At 35.2% G+C, this 18,166-nt stretch overlaps 1 protein-coding gene and 1 pseudogene across 1 annotated transcript; both read left to right on the plus strand.

The window, feature by feature from the left end:
* Window positions 1-1,433: 1,433 nt before the first annotated feature.
* On the plus strand, window positions 1,434-6,685 carry LOC107661117 (putative serine/threonine-protein kinase F31E3.2; annotated as a pseudogene).
* Window positions 6,686-10,069: 3,384 nt separating this feature from the next.
* LOC107661107 (fructose-bisphosphate aldolase C-A-like) lies at window positions 10,070-15,194 on the plus strand. The gene is made up of 9 exons (XM_016450573.1): window positions 10,070-10,134; window positions 11,485-11,615; window positions 11,707-11,918; window positions 12,423-12,477; window positions 13,658-13,818; window positions 13,908-13,991; window positions 14,331-14,505; window positions 14,595-14,794; window positions 14,884-15,194. The coding sequence occupies exons 2-9, from the start codon at window positions 11,504-11,506 to the stop codon at window positions 14,977-14,979; spliced, it is 1,095 nt and encodes a 364-aa protein (XP_016306059.1). The 5' UTR covers window positions 10,070-10,134; window positions 11,485-11,503; the 3' UTR covers window positions 14,980-15,194.
* The last annotated feature ends 2,972 nt before the right edge of the window (window positions 15,195-18,166 follow it).

The following is an 18,166-nucleotide window of genomic DNA, read 5'->3' on the forward strand; positions in this document are numbered from 1 at the left end:
TAAAATATGCACTAAAAATGTGTTTTGTAAGGTTTTATTTGTACATGTTAACTTAATATATCAATTAAATGTATACATTTGAATGGACTATATATATATATATATATGTGTGTGTGTGGTTTTGTAAGGTACATGTTAACTTAATATATCAATTAAATGTATACATTTGAATGGACTATATATATATAATATATATATAGTGTGTGTGTGTGTGTGTATATATATATATATATATATATATTAAGTTTTTCTTTCTTTAGTTCTTCCTCTTGCTACTTAAAATTAAATTTAGTTATATTTATGCTTTAAAAACAAGCAAAAATGATAAATATAATTTAGACAGATCATTAGAGTAATAATAAATAATAGATATAACTAAGAAATAAGTCTTAATATCTTGTGCAATTTTGCTTCTCAGTTAAATTGGTTTTAGATATTTTATTGGAAAATGATAATGTAAATGTAAAACGGTCTATAAATTTCAACGTTTAAACTGGATGACTTTGGAGATTTGTTGCGTTTACTATAAAGACAGGCGTCCCGAGTTCGAATCCCGGCTCGACGAGGACCTTTCCTGATCCCGCCTCCCTCTCTCTCCCACTTTGCTTCCTGTCTGCTCTCCGCTATTGTGTCAGGCAAAAAAAAAAAATGAATGAATCATAATTGACTCATGTTTGACTCTTTTTGAGGCCAGCATCTCAAATAACTGATGTTGATAAATAGAAAATAACCTACAAAAAAGTGCTTTCAAAAATACTAGACTTCATTTTATTTTAAATAGGCCTATTGTTGTTGATGAGTCGGTCTTTCTTGTTTTGCTGTTTTTAATTCATTAATTCCAATTGTTTATTTTCATACTTACTAGACATCAGTTGTGTATTTCTATTTCCCAAAGATAAATATACAACACATTACATATGAATTTCAAATTCACGTTCAGGTGGGAGCATGCCTTCAGATCAAAGGCAAAGCAATCAAAATGCTTTGCTTACCAGCAGCAGCTTTGATGTCCCCTCACAATGCTCTAATTGATGGACAGTTTTTCTTTCGCTTCCCACAAATCTTCATGCAAATAAAACACATCCTAGAGTCATCTATTTGTGTAAGTCCATCCATCAATTGGCCAAAAAAAGACAGAAAGAACAAAAAGATGGATTAAACTGTAATAGAAAATGCTGTCAGTCGTTTGTCATCTTGTGGAATAACCTAAATTATATTGCATGATAACGGTAACATTGAATTCCTCATGTGTATTGATGATTAGGTGGTCCCATGCTGTACTGGGCAAGACCAGCATGTTTATTGTTCCGTTACCTAATTAAATTTGGCCCCATCTGACTTTTTGAGCAAACTGAACAGATATATGAATGCCATGGCAGAGACTCGGTTTAATAAGATATTGCATTATCAGCCGCCACAGTTGAATAACATTAATGATCTCGGTGTTAACCACAAGTGATTTAATTATTTTACTACATTTCTTTATCAAATTAAACAACTGATGACCTGTTAAGAGTGTATAACAATATATTAAGAATTATTCTTAATTATTCATATATTTTAAATACTTTAATATTAAATGTGAAACAAGTTTATTATTTTACTTCGTTAAATGTTAATATATACAGTATGTAAAATATTAAATCGTTTTTACTATACGCACAGACGAAAGTGTCAGAAGTACTACTGATGTCTATATAGAGATTGTTAAGTATCTGTCCTCAGTATTCTGAGAAAAGAGCAGACAGATTACTCTATGAAGCACTGAAGATGCTGTCAGTATCATCTGGATTCGAACTTTGAACTCATTGAAGAATTGAACAATATTGAGGTCAGGGTGACCCCAGCACTAGAGGATCAAATATCTACTGCAGACAGCATTTTCTCTTTCAGTTTAGAAAGTGATATCTTCAGCTGTGTGTAAATCAGCTGGTAATGTGTCACACGCACACACAGACATTAACAGGCATTTACACACACACATCAAATGCATTTCATACAGTCATTACATGAACAAGTAAATTGCTCGGGTTGGCCTGTAGTGACCAACCCGACCAATATATAATATATATATATATATACTGTATATATTTGTCATTTCATTCAAGCAATATATAGTTGCCTAATTTACCTAATTACTTATAAACATATATAAATATAAAATATATATTTTTGTCCCTCACAAAGGGGTCATTGAAAAGGGGCCTCAGATATGTAAGGTCGTCAAGAAGTTTGAAAACCTCTGCTTTAAAGGAACATTGAAGTGAAAGGTGAAGTGTGTTTACTGTACTAAATGCATTACTAGTGAAACTAGCTTTTTTAAAACACTTCCCCATCTGCCCACACTGCTCAGACAAACTGTTCTGGCAAAGTTCTGTCCCAACCTTAATGTTGCTGTGCTGTTTTTCTTGTATTCTTGCATGGATATCATGTGGAGATTACTGGGTTTACCAGATTTATATAAGAATACATATATCTGTCAAGAGAGCTGAAGTTGTACATTTCTTGAAAGATCTGCTCAATGATTTACTCTTAGTTGATTTTGTCCTTTTCCATGTGATTTGTTTCGTCCCCCCCCCAATGTATTTTTCTCTCTACACTCATTCACCAGGGCGAGCAATGAGACTTAATCATTGTGTTGTGTCTTCTTCCTTTCCAAAGCCTCCCTCCATGACCCTGTGACAGACTGAATTTGTGTCACCAGCTTGTGATTACACTCAAAAATACTGCTTCAGATCATACTGTGCTTGAATGAAGTTCCTTAGAGTTTGATTTGTAAGAAGCTGGCCTCAAGGTCAGGCCAGTCAGTCTGCTGTGACATTGTCTTTCTCATCTCTCATCCCTCGCTCGTGTGTGTGTTTGTGTTCAGTGTGTGATTACTGCAGCACTGGGGTCTCTATACTTACTGGACACTGAAGGGCCGCTTTGATGAGAGAGATGTTCGAGTGTTTGCTGCCGAGTTGGGCTCTGCTTTGGGTGAGTGTTGTTAGATTCATTATGTATATGGACGAACACTTCACATGCTTATTTTGTATTTAAGTAATCTAATATGTTTAGTCTTGAATCATTACACAAACAGATGTTGTAAATTTGTATCAGTGACACTAAGTTACCACACCTTTTTCATTTTCAGGTTTTTTGCATGACTTTGGAATAATACATAGGGATGTGAAGGTATAAATTACAATATCATACTTTTTATTTAATTTGATGTATTTAGGTGAACATTGAACACATTAATTTTAAAGGAATATTCAATATATTTTTGATATGACCACTTTGTGTTTAAAAATATAACTAAATATAAATGTTACTAAAGATAATAAACGTTTGTATTCATCCTATTAAAATGCTCTGAAAAAAACTTTGTGTTAAACAGATGGAGAACATCCTTCTCACTGAGAAAGGTATCAGTAAACTATTTTAGAAAGTTTATTAATACACATTTGAGTGATTCTGAGAACATAAAGTTGATGAAAAAAAAAAAAAAAATCAAATAGGCTCTAAACATTCATGCACAAATATATGTATCTGTAACAGCTTTCCGTTTGTTACAGTGTTTCCAAAGGCTTAACTGTAATTTAAAACTATTTTGTACCCTACCATACAAATAAGTGACTTAAAAGCAGCAGTATTGAATATAGCTGTATTACAAAAAAGATAATTATAACAATATATAATATTACATTATATATAGACATCACTTTTAATGTGTTTCTAAACTGTTATAGATGCAATTTTCTTTAAAAAGATGGATCTTTAGAAAAGTGTACAAATAACCGTTTTAAAATGTAAATATATGTACTTGAAATCAAAATTCAGCCTGATATATTGTAATAATTCAGATCGATCGGTATTTAAATATATTTGTTTTCCTATTTTGAAATAACCATTAATTCCAAATTCATCCCCAATTTATCTAAAAAAAAAAAAAAAAAAAGAAGAATATCACTGCTGTCATTGTGTGGTCTATATATTTATGTATATATAGTCAGGAATATATTAAAAAAAATGTGCTTAATTGATATGAACATATATGCAGACAGTTCATCCAAGTTACTAATTCATATCATATTCTAAAAAGAAAGCATATACAGAAACCACAGATTTGCATATTTTTCACATATGCCAAAACAAGGACCATATATATATCTTTTGTGTCTTTGGATTGTCAAATGTCCATCCCAACTGTGAAGCACTCATTTAGATTTGGTAAAGGGAATTTTGAAATAGAAATATTAATGCTGTCTCATTTAGGTCACCTCCGCTTGACTGATTTCGGGCTGTCTCGCCGTCTTGAGTGTGGGGATAGAGCTTTTACTATCTGCGGTGAGGCTGGAATCTGAACTGCAAGGGAAAGGATTTCCGTAGTAAGACAGTGTTTATCATCAGCTATATCTAGCAGTAACTAAAGACATGCAAATGAGCTATTTCTGTAAAAATTGATATTTAATTACATGATGTGGTCATTAAACAGCTCCTGAGGTCCTGAGCGGTGGTCCGTACAGCCACGCTGCAGACTGGTGGTCTCTTGGCATTCTTCTCTACGCTTTAGCCACTGGAGGGGTGAGACATATTCAGAGGCCATACTGCAAGATGAGCATTGTACTTGTACAATCTCAGTGATGTGTAGAAAGTGCTTCAGGCTGCTTATACAGACTTATAGAGTCTTTTCTCGATTATTTAGATTTTTAGTTTCCTCTATCTGCAGAAGCAGATCACTGTGATATGCTGACCAGTGTCAGTGAGTGTCCATATGACATGCCTGCAAGCCTCAGTCCAACTCTGACCTTCCTGCTCTTAGAGGTCAGCTGCTATACATAATCTTTCTTTCTTTCTTTCTTCTAATTATGATTGATATTTATAAACATGCATTACACAAAAGACAATAATATATTACATATATAATTGTATTATGTATGTTTAAAATATGTAAAAATTTAATTATTAATGTTTTAATATTTGTATTAATATAATTCATAATCATCTTAAATCCATAAATAATACTACTACTCCTGCATCTACTACTACTAATTATTATTATTATTATACATTCATAAATTATATGTTTTTAACATTTATTATTTATGGATGTTAGTTGTATAATGTGTTTAAAACATTGATACACTTTTATAATGTATTTTATTGATATCATCTAATGTTTATTGAAATACCCCATATTTTATGTAGAAAATATAATTTATTGCTAATTCACACTAAAAATGTATCATAAAAATATTGTATTTATTTGTTTGTTTGTTTATTTGGGTGTTTATTTGCACAACAGTGTGACTCTTGATTGATATTCATAAGGATACTCAATTCAGTATTTTTATTGTATTAAGTATGCTTATGAATATCAATAAATGTAATTATCAATAACTGAATATCAATTATTGATAATATGAATGTCAATTATGAGTATATAGAGTATAGGAAATGAGTACATTTACGTAAGATACATTTCTGTCACTGGTTGATAGATAATAAAGTTTTTTTAATTGAATTGAATTGAATAATATTGATAATATGAATATCAATAATTGTAGCGATTATGTTGATTTACATGTATATAGATTTTGACTATGATTTATATTCATAGGCAGATTATACAATAAAAAAGACTGTAATGTATTACATGTTTAACTGTACGTATCACATGTTGTAACGATGGAGGCACGGAAACACAAGTGCGGAGGATCCACTTGCAGTAGGATTTATTAAGAGCATTAATGAAGAACTAACACAGGGAAAAGTACCAGAAACACGGAACAAGGCAAACACAGGGGTATGTTAACAAGGGGGTGAAACCAATGAATCACTATATGACAACAAACGGTAGAACAGTTAACAGGAACAGAAAACAGAAATTCTGGGGGCAGAAAAACACTTCAAAATAAGAATTCACAGGGAAACAGGCTGGATCATAACATGTATTATGTGAAATACAAAAACGTGTAAAAAAAAAAATATATATATATGTTGCATGTATTTTATTAAGATCATCTGATGTTTATGGGTATACCCCATATTAAGATTTATATATTAATGTTTATATATTATATATTAAAACCCCATATTAATTTTTTTTAATAAATATAAAATAAAATGTGTAATATAAAATCAAATATTTAAAATATTAATTTATAGGTAATCCATACTAAAAATGTATAATTAAAAAATACACCTAATTTAAATTAATTTCTCAACATTTCTTTACATTTGATTTCTACCTCCTTCAAATCTGAATGGCATATAACCCTGTTGTTTATGCAAATATTCAAAGCTGTCTTCCTAAAACTCTTATCATGTCTGAATATAGCTTCTGTGCAAGATCCCCACACGTCGCTTACAGCGCCTGGAGCTATTCCAAAGCCAGACGTTTTTCCACGGCATGCCCTTTGATTCCCAGCTGCTGCAGCAAAGTCCCATTCAGCCAATCCTCGAGCTGAAGAATCGTCCTGACCGACCGGAAAGGTCGATGCGAGGCTTATCATTAGACCTGCTTCAGAATTTTTAGTGTGACCTACTGAACTCTCCATCCACCCCTGCAGATTTGTCTCCTACCTTGATGAAGATTAAGGTAAATGAAGAAAACATTAACTATTTTTCTCTCTCTGTAATAATCGTTTTTCCAAAGACAAGGTAAAATGTCACAGTATTTTTCTAATAATTCACCATAAAGCACAAACAAATCAATCTATGTGAATAGCCAGTTCAATCACAAGTATTACTACAGAGTTATTTTAGTCTTATTTAATAATCAGATTTTTTTTTTCATCTGAATATGCAGAAAGTGTATTAGATTTTTGACAATGTTACCTCTGTTTTGCAATATTTGCCTTAATAGTATATGAACTGTTGGGTTTTATATACTAAAGTTCCTGTGTATATAGGAAAGGAGTATATAATTTAAATTAAACTAATTTTTAAATGTATTTTTATATTCATGCCGGTTACAGTGATGCCCTGTTTACTGTGGCACCATAAGAGTGATAATCTGACTGTGACAAATAAAACTCATCACATAAGTATATTGTGATATTAACATTGAACTTTTTAGACACAATATTGCCAGTTACGTTTTTTTGCAAATAATAGTTCTAAATGAAGCCAAAGCAGAATCAACTTGTGTGCATTTCCATGCAACACTCGAGGAATGGTGTTTTGTTTTGAAAAGAATCAGTGTTTTTGAACAAATTTGTTGAGTGAATGATTCAATGACTCGCTCATAAAGACGTGTCACTTGTTTCACTCCGAAATAAATCAGTGGTAATTAATAAAACAGTTGAGTGAATGATTCAATGACTCGCTCATAAAGACGTGTCACTTGTTTCACTCCAAAATAAATCAGTGGTAATTAATGAAACAGTTGAGTGAATGATTCAATGACTCGCTCATAAAGACGTGTCACTTGTTTCACTCCAAAATAAATCAGTGGTAATTAATGAAACAGTTGAGTGAATGATTCAATGACTCGCTCATAAAGACGTGTCACTTGTTTCACTCCAAAATAAATCAGTGGTAATTAATGAAACAGTTGAGTGAATGATTCAATGACTCGCTCATAAAGACGTGTCACTTGTTTCACTCCAAAATAAATCAGTGGTAATTAATGAAACAGTTGAGTGAATGATTCAATGATTCGCTCATAAAGACGAGTCACTTGTTTCGCTCCTGAATAAATCAGTGTTTTTTAACGAAATGGTTTAAAGTGGAAAAAGTGACGTGACGTGACATGTGGCCAAGTATGGTTACCCATACTAGGAATTAGTGCTCTGCGTTTAACCCATCCAAAGTGCACACACACAGCAGTGAACACACACACACACCGTGAACACACCCGGAGCAGTGGGCAGCCATTTATGCTGCGGTGCCCGGGGAGCAGTTGGGGGTTCGGCGCCTTGATCAAGGGCACCTTAGTCGTGGTATTGAACATTCACTCCCCCTACCCCCTACCTCCAATCCCTGCCGGTACGAGACTCGAACTCGCAACCGTTGGGTAACGAGTCCAACTCTCTAACCATTAGGCCACGACTTCCCCAAATGATTCAGTTACTGAATGATTCAGTTACTCGCTAATCAAAATGTATCACTTGTTTCACTTTTGAATGAATAAATGTTTTTAAACAGAACAGTTACGTAAATGATTCGATATCTCGCTCATAAAGAATATGCCACTTGTTTCACTCCTAAATGAATCTGTTTTGAACAAATCGATCTACCGTGACTCAGTGAGACTCATAAAGACTCACCTGTCGCCATCTATTTGTGAATCAATGTAACCTGCAGAAAGAGTCAATGAAATATCTCAAACCTAAATACAAATGGTGAAAATTCCCATTGTTGGATACATATAAAAGGCTAATAGGCTACAACTTTACTTTATACACTTCACAGAGGGCCAAGTTTGCTTTTGGGAACACAGAGTGAATCAGAAAATCACTGAGGTACAAGCACAATGAGCTATGGTACTGTAGCGTAAAGGTACAATAAATGATATGCAATATACAGTGGTTATGAAATAATATGTAATGGAATGCACAATATATGAAACATGTTGATATATTGATTCAAAGAATAAATATACTGTGAAATATACAGTAGTATGTACAATGGAATGTAAGGTGCTTTGCTAAGCAATAAAACAATGCATTGCAATACAATTTGGTTTATACTGTGTAGTGCAGTTATTATGGTAATAAGCATCTGAATATTTGATGCCATTTTTGGATTATATGGGAACATTTTTCAGCAGTACTGTAAAGATCATTCTCGACATATGTCCCCAAAATAGAACTCGCTCATCAATTGATGTGGAGGACGAAAGTAGAACTTTCTTTCACTACAATTCAAAAGATAGAATGGTAAAATATATGTCTATGAATGATACCTGGAGACATTTCTCTAACTTTGAGACTTTGGTGTGACCTATTTGTGAGAGCAATGACAAACCCAAATGGGAGCAGCCTTAATAGGGCTGAAAATTGAACACCAGATAAAGCATCATTATTAATGTTTTTAATTAGGTATCAGGAAAAAAAATCACAGCCCCAGTAGAGGTGGCTTAAAATATCCGTAACTCTTAACAGTTCTCCTGAGAGTCTACTTCCAACGGGTTCGGTCATTTATGTATAATGAAACATTGGGTATCCCTCTAAACCTGCCATTTTCATCTACAGTACCTTATTGGTTTCATAATAAGAATTGAACAACATGCTCCTAAAACAGTCTGGCTATTTCTATGCATATTACACGTGATATTAACTAATTACGCTTAAAGCTACAATTCGATCTCAAAGCATTGATCACATAATTTCACAACAGATCGACGCTTTAGTAAACTGAATCTCCAAACTTTGACTCCTTTTTGTCCTTGAAAACTAGATCATAAAGTCATCTAAAAATTCTACTCACCTGTATAGAACTAGAAATTATGCCATGACCCCACCTCATTTTTTTACCACACATATGCTAAAATCTCAGCCGCTCTGTGACTGCCAACATTTTCCTAAGGGTATGATGGGAGTCTCAACTGACTAGAGATTTGAGGATTTGCCTGAGGCATATATGATCTAATTATGTTGTTGACGGGAATACAGCCTGCTTCAGATTAAAATAATAATGGATGTTGACTCAACAGGTTACAAAGTTATAATGATACCTCAAATAATGTGGCTTACAGGCTACAATTTTCACCTGGCAGATGACTGTGTCTCAATTGACTTACACTGAACAAGGGATCAGAGCCATATCTGGACTATTTTGAGTATGCAACTACCCTAACAACTTTGTGAGTGCATAGCAACACCCTGGAATGCACACACTCAACCCTAGTTTTGAACATGTTAAAAAAAATCTAGTAAAAATATGGCATTGCGTTGTGTATAAAATAATGAGAATCCATGCTGCTATAGAAATGGGATCAGGTGGGCAACCTTTGGTGGCCTTTAACACCTCCTCCAGTAACTTAATGAGGGCATCATAAGCTCCGCCCTACAAGTGTCATCATCCTCTGGGATATCACCTTCATAAAGAACTGGGACACTAGCACTGTTAAAGAATGAGTCACATCTCATCTTGTCTGAAGGAAAAAGCCCCTTCAGTCTGAGTCCTTCAGTCTGCTCTGACTTGGTGAGTAATTCCATCTGTTGAATTTATTGCCATCACCATTTTGGATTTCAATTGTTGTGTGAAATATGCAGTGGTGAAACAACTTTGTAAGGGTTTTATTACTAAAAAGTTGTTTTCAGAAGCAAGTTACCATTTAGAACATGTATAGATCATTTTTAATGCTTAGAATCATATATGCACGATCAGTTTTCCAGCTGTTTAAATGCTGCTAAAGGTTTTCAAGAAGTTGCCAAAGTTAAGAACTCTTAAAAATAACATATTTTGCAGTACTTTGGCGACTTAGTTATTCATAAAGAGAGTAATTTATATATACATGAGGCTTTTAAACTGTCTGTGTGCTTCAGTTGTGGCTTTGGATAACTTGCCAGAGTTGCAGAAATCGTTGTTAATTAAGCTAATGTGAAAGTGAATGCTTGGCATTTCTAAATTGAATAACATTTAGTAGAAGAGCTGCTGTGCCTTTAAGTGACAATTGTGTTGGATGCATCTATTTAACTTTGTTTTTGATGGCTATTTCATTTAAAAGGTAGAACTTTGTATCAATTCTATACTGGTTACACTGAAGAAAAAACTCAGAAATTGCTAGTACATGTCCCAAATAATTACAAAGAGAATTACAAAGCAAGCAACACTGAATTAAACACGAACTTTTAGTAGAAAGTGAAATTGTATTTTCTTGTAAAATATATTTCAATAATCTTTATTTTATTAACAAAAATATTTTTTACATTGTATAAATCTTTAAGAATAATTCAGTGCATCTAATTAATGTTTATCTAGATAAGGATTTTTTTAAATCATTTTCTAGAGATTAAATTTCTAGAAATTAAATTTCACAGAGACCAATTTCTAACAAAGTAAAGGTTCTATAGTTGTGCATTGACTAGAATAGACTTTTTTTTTTTTTTTTTTAAGATTTCATAAATTTCCATAACTTTTCCCGGCCTGGAAATCACAATTTTAAAATTCCTTGATATTTCCGGATTTTCTACACTCTAAGAAATATAGAAGCCCAAAATATGAAAATATTTTTTTATAATATAAAAAAGCACGTAAAATATAGCGCCCAGGGAATTTTCCATATTGATTTTTACCCGTGTTTCCAGTTACATATTATGTTTTAAGAAATGTTTGCAAACTTAACAAAAAAAGTCACTGGTAATTTTCCGTCAGGATATGATCCGTTTTTAGATTTAAACCTTGTATTTAATTTTCTTACATTGTATGTGAACCATACAAACCCTGTTAATAAGCTTAAATGACTTAAGCAGGAAGGCAAAACATTGTGATGTCACTGAAATCCCATCTTGATTATGTTGTATTTATTTACTGTTTCTACACTATCCTCAGGTTGTGTCAGACATTTAGGATGACCCATCAGTTTCCTCCTCTCACCACTGAGCAAAAGAAGGAGCTACATGAGATAGCTCTACGCATAGTGTCACCAGGGAAAGGCATCCTAGCTGCAGATGAGTCCATAGGTTAGTGTGGCTTCCTCCAGTTAGTCGACATAAAATGCAGTGTGAACGAAAAGCACAAAAACCCACTTTGATCCTGTGGATGTTCTAACAGGCAGCATGGGGAAGCGTTTGAACCAGATAGGAGTAGAGAACAACGAGGAGAACCGCCGTCTCTACCGACAGGTGCTCTTCACTGCTGATGACCGCATTGATAACTGCATCGGCGGAGTGATCTTCTTCCACGAAACACTCTACCAGAACTCTGATGATGGCGTCCCATTCGTCAAGATGATAAAGGACAAGGGTATCACTATCGGAATCAAGGTATAAAGTCTCGTCTGGGTTCACTAGCGTAGATATAAGAGTATTTGCTTTAACATGTTGAGCCTTGGTGCTCATGCAGGCACTGTGAGTTTGAATTTAGAATGCAACATTTCCCAGCGACCCATAACTTCCTGTCATGTCTCATTAGAAAAAGCAAAAAAGTGCAGTTCAATCAGTGGGATATTTTTGGGACAGAACTATCTGTTTGTCTAAATAGTCGCAGATGGGGAGTGTTTGCAAAGCCTGTTTTTGGGAAACGTTGTTTTTGAATTTAGTATTTAATTGGGCAAAAATTCTACCTTTGTACTTAGGGTGTATTTACCCCTAAAAGGTTAATATTATAAACCTTAAGGGTGCACATTATTACTCTTAGCTACTAATATGCACCTGTTGTACTCCTAAAGGTACAATTTTTGCACCTTTTTTTCTGACCGGGCATTTAAGTTAATGAGCTGAATTGAAAATATTATTTAATTTCTAAAATATTTTGCCCTTTCTTCACAGGTTGACAAAGGTGTAGTCCCCATGCCAGGGACTAATGGAGAAACCACTACACAAGGTATTTCAAAGATGTCCATTCTCTGGATCTGAATATCTGATAATTCAATTCAAATTTGATTTCACTGTTGATACATTTGGTTTGTAGACTCCTTTTACCTTAGTTTTTTGGCTCTTGATTTAGTAAACTGTTTAACCCTTATATTATGTTCCAAGTCAGTTTGACCAGCAAAACTTTTTTGAGTTGTCAGAAATACTGGTTAAACTAGGATGTTTTTTCTTCAAGTTGTATGACTATTTCTCATTGAGGGTACGTTTACACAACAATGGTGTACTAAAAACAGAACGGCTTTTTCTTTGTGTTTTTATGTACAGACAACAATGTTGTGAAAATGATCCCTATTCAAACGGATCCACAAAAAGACTGAAAATGCTGTATTAAGCATGGCAGGCCAGTAGTTGGCGATACCACTTTGAAAAGAAACACTACGCACCTGTACACATATGCATATATACCTATAAGCTGAAAACATGAACATGTACACATGAGTATGTCACCATTTTCTCAAATCAAATCAAATGTTCTAAAATGTATTTTACATGGAGGCAATAATGTTTATGCATATTTCAGGCCCCCAAAATGTTGTTGTCCTGTAAATTAACGTCCAAAATGCATAAAAAGTTTTCCAATTTTAGTTGAAAACTGTGTTGTGTAAACGACCCCTTAGGCTGATGATACACGGGGCATCTTTTTGAGCAATTTTGCTGGGCAACTTTTTTTGAGCAATGTTGCTTGTGCACTTTCCCGTTGAGAATGGGTAACAAATTTCTATCTGGATACTTTAGATTGGTCGTGGGCCCTGTGTCTCACCTGGTTGCCCATTGACGGCAACATTGCCCAAAGTTTCCCAGTATATCATCAGCCTTAGGGTCATAAACATGCCTGCAAAGTTTCAACATTTGGTGTGTTGTGGAACGTACATATGAAATTCCTATTATCACTGATGTTAGCGGGTCAATAAAAAAATGTTTAAACAATAGTTGTTCAACACAGTTTTAAAAAAGCATATACTCTCATGTTTACTTTTTTTGTAACGTGTGAGAAGTATTAATGTTAAAGGTTGTTCCTCAGTGTGAAATCTTTTGGTGAATTGTATTGAATCCAATTTGGGTCAGTTTGAAATGGCCGACAGAATTTTGACATAATACAAGGGTTAAGTGCAGCTCTACTGTCTCAATAGGTCTGGATGGGCTCTCAGAACGCTGCGCTCAGTATAAAAAGGATGGAGCTGACTTTGCGAAGTGGCGTTGTGTGATGAAAATCAGTGATACCACCCCATCAAAGCTGTGCATTAAAGAAAATGCTAAAGTCCTTGCTCGCTATGCTAGTATTTGTCAGCAGGTAAAATGTTAATTAGGCTAAATTCACTAATAAGAGATACAAATGGATCTTTGTTAAATCTCAAGTTCTTGTCCCATCTGTACTTGCAGCATGGGATTGTGCCCATAGTGGAACCTGAGATCCTACCTGATGGAGACCATGATTTGAAGCGTTGCCAATTTGTTACAGAGAGGGTTGGTTATACTCTACTTCTTAAAGGGATATTACATTCTGTCATTATTTATTCACCCTCATGTTGTTAACAAAAAAAAAAACGTATGACTTTCTTTCTTCCCTTTGCATCCTGTTTTTGGTCAGACAATGAAAATTAATGGAGTCCAAAACAACATCAACAGCAAAATTTCAAAATAGTTTATGTTCCATAAAAGAAAAATTACACAATTTTGGCACAACATGAGAGTGAATAAATTATGACGGTATTTTCAGTTGAGTTAACTATTCCTTTAATATGCTTTACACATTCAAATTTGCTGGAATCATCACATGATTCAGATTCACTGTCATTTATTCAGGTACTTGCAGAAGTCTACAAAGCCATGTTTGATCATCATGTGTATCTGGAAGGCACACTACTCAAACCCAACATGGTGACCCCTGGACACGGCTGCCCAACCAAATACAGTGCAGAGGAGGTTGCCATGGCAACAGTCACTGCTCTGCGGCGTACTGTCCCACCCGCAGTGACAGGTTGAGGATATATTACACAATATAAAGCTGATTCCATATTTAGTGACGAGTCTGGACACTGCGTAATTACAGACTTCCTGCACTTTCAGGGGTGACCTTTCTCTCTGGAGGTCAAAGTGAGGAGGATGCCTCCATTAACCTAAATGCCATCAATAACTGTCCACTGGTGAAACCCTGGGCTCTCACCTTCTCATTCGGCCGAGCTCTTCAGGCCTCAGCTCTGAAGATCTGGCGTGGACAGAGAGAGAATGAAGCCACCGCAACTGAGGAATTCATCAAACGAGCAGAGGCATGCCAACCAAATCTATTCATAGACAGACAGACAGACATATAGATAGATCTTCTTTCTAATTGCTTCTCTACCTTTTTTCTCCTCAGATCAACAGTCTGGCCTCTCAAGGGAAGTATACGTTTTGTGGTGACAGCAGCGGAGCCACTGGTCTTTCCCATTACCTTTCCAGCTACGCATATTGAAATGCCGCTTATTCCCATAATCCAGCATTAGCTGAAAGCTAGCAGACTTCACTGCCACTTCCATATAAAACACTTAAACATGGGTAGATTATTTACTCCTAAATGTGATGTTGATATACAATAAAACAGCACATGAAAGTGATTGCTAAGTAACCCGTCTGCAAGGTGTCTGTTAAAGATCGCTTCATCTGGAAAGCATCTGCTGTGTACAAACATCTGATAGACATCTTTCAAACGTCAGTTTTACATACATTCTAAATTATAAACATCTTAAAGACATCTTCTAAACGTCTATTTGACATCTGATAGGAAAAGACGTATTGTAGATGAGCGAACACTCTAAAAAAATAAATCTTTCAGATGTAAATGCAGACTTCAAATAAACGTCTCTGTGATGTACGTGTGCTATCAGGGACGTTTCTGAGGATGTGAAATTTTGTGGTGTCCCCTGCTTTTCTTAAAAACATTGTAAAATTATAGCTATTGTTGCCAAAATAATTCTTCAGGAAAGTAATGGAACTGACAAGTTACAGTTGACTGTATTGTATTGATCCTTATCACTTACTGTCAACATTTAAGAGTTTCTTAGGATAGATATAAAGATCTGCTTCTGTAATCTACCCTTTCATCATCTAAAGCTTTAATAAAGCCTTTGTTCTGATGAAGAATAACCACATGGATTACGAGTTTATGAGTAGCCTATCTGGTAAATCTGTATGTTTGGCTTGAATGCATTATCGACAAAACAAAAGTGAAACTAAATTACTGACAACCTGTATACAAACTGAAAATGCTGCAATAAAATTGTGATGATAGAAGATGTGTCTGGACTCTAATCTTTGAATACACATTATAGTAGGCTACATATGCATCCTTCGTTATTATATTAATATATATTACAATTATTAAAGGGGTCATATGATGCGATTTCAATTGTTCCTTTCTCTTTGGAGTGTTACAAGCTCTTGGTGCATAAAGAAGATCTGTAAAGCCCGGGGTCATCACATGTGGTTGCCGCAAGCCTGCCGGGTGCTTCTTCGTCGAATCCGCCGGCCGCGCCGTTCTCAAGCCCGCCCGCCAACGCTCACTCAAGCCCGCCGTGTGTGACGCTGTGTTTCGTTGTGAAAACGAAACTACTTTGTTTGGCCTTCCAAAAGAGGACGATATCTGCTCCGTCATGCCTAGAGCTGATCCGTGCTGGTCGCTGAGGAAATACGAAGAACTTTGATTCTTGCTATTGTTGCTGCCGCCACCATGTTGTGAAGACGCTGTGTTTCTCGTTATGAAAGCGAAACTACTTTGTTTGGTCTTCCAAAAGAGGACACGACTAGAAATCAGTGGTTAAGTTGTATTTACAACACTGTTCCAGAACAGTTCAACCCAAATATTCAGATGTGTGCAGCGTATTTTATGGAGGACTGTTTCCTGATCCTGGTAGAATACACTACAATGCCGGCTGTTCTGATTCAAAGACTGTAAGTACGTTTTCATTTAAAGGATTTGCCACTGATGATTCAAACGTGGGTTTTGGCAGTGTAGAGCAGCGCTTGTTGTTTGTCATTTCTTTGATTACAAATGCAGACATGGTTTTATGTTTACGCGGCGCGATGCAACGCAACGCGTAAAAAGACAGTATAAGTCATTATAATCGCGCCGTGTTATGATTTTGAAACGTGCAGTGCTCATGTTTATTCAACGAAGTCAAACGGCACAAATAAATCAATGTATGGGAAACTGGTAATGTATATCGAAATATCGGAAATGTGTTTAAAAATCATATCACCGTTATTGAAAAAAATCATATCGCGATACATATTGATATTGAATTATTGTCCAGCCCTACTTAAACCGCATAAACACATTTCATTACACCAAATACACAAAATAATGGTCTTTTTAGCAGCATCATATGACCCCTTTAATAACGAAATTAAATCTCATATGCCTAAAATCGCAAGGCATACTGATAATTGTAAATGGTTTGTTCTTTTAAATGTTGTCCCAACATAATCGTAATCTACAGTTTACCACAGCAGCAGGTGCAAACAATAAGTATAATATTGACTTTACCAGAGGACCAAAATAAAAAGCACTACAGTAAATAATAAAAGCTTGATATACCTATTCGTTCCTTAGGCTATCCATTCCAATTACCCAACCATAGAAAATACTTTTTATCAGGGCCGCGACCTGCATGACCTGACGTTTTAGTGAATATGTGGATGTTTAATTCATACTCGAAGCCGGAGGGCGCTCTCGTGCAGAAAGTCCAAATCAGACTCATAGAAGGAATTACTTATGACGTGCAGGAAACCCTAATATGGACAAAAGCATCTGTAGCTGAGCTGAGTAAAAAGCAGAAAAAAAAACTTGAAACTTGTGTGTTTTTCAAGTTGTCTCCAGGTAATAAATAAACTTTATGAATAATGCAGTACTGATTGACATATCATTTAGTGGCCTATAGAAACTATAAATTTCCTGCTTTATTCTGTGATAAAAATGGGGAAAAGGTGCTCGTAGTAGCCTTTATAAACCGATCATAAAATTGTCATTAGGAAAATATTGAACAAAAATATTATAGCCCCTTGCTGCAGCTAACCTTACTTCCACAGGCTACAAACAGCAATATAAACAACAGCTGTGCATGCTCTCTTCACGCAGTTCTTGTATAATAATAATAATAATTTAATAATATAAGTATACAAGCACACCGCTCCGCTGAGAACGCCACTTACCGGCAGCCGCGAACGTCATGAAGGCAACCTGGTAGTGCGCTACATTAAAGGTGTCTGAACGCGTGAGGGATAGTCCCTGATGAGATCGTCAGGTGAAAGGTCATCATCATGTGGATAATTTTATTTACGACTAAATTATTATTCATTAATTTTACTAATAGTTAGATTGGGCAGGCCTTCACAAAATGGCGTTTAATTACAAAAAATGTTGTTTTTTTTATTGCCTTGACAAAAGGGCACTTTGGGCATCAAGGGGAAAAGGGGCAACTCGCCATAAAACCAAGAAGAAGAAGAAGACGAAGGGGAAAAGGGGCAGGTGCTCAAGCACCCATCGCACCCCCCTCTGCACGTGCCTGCTCTTTATTGTTTATTAGGCGTCACTATCCGAACTATTTCGCGTCGCGGATGCAGCTATGCCATTAACCGCCTCTCAGCTGCTTCTCCGGATCCTG

The sequence above is a fragment of the Sinocyclocheilus anshuiensis genome, unplaced genomic scaffold (genome assembly GCF_001515605.1).
Source record: "Sinocyclocheilus anshuiensis isolate Anshui unplaced genomic scaffold, SAMN03320099.WGS_v1.1 scaffold583, whole genome shotgun sequence".
NCBI lineage: Eukaryota > Metazoa > Chordata > Actinopteri > Cypriniformes > Cyprinidae > Sinocyclocheilus > Sinocyclocheilus anshuiensis.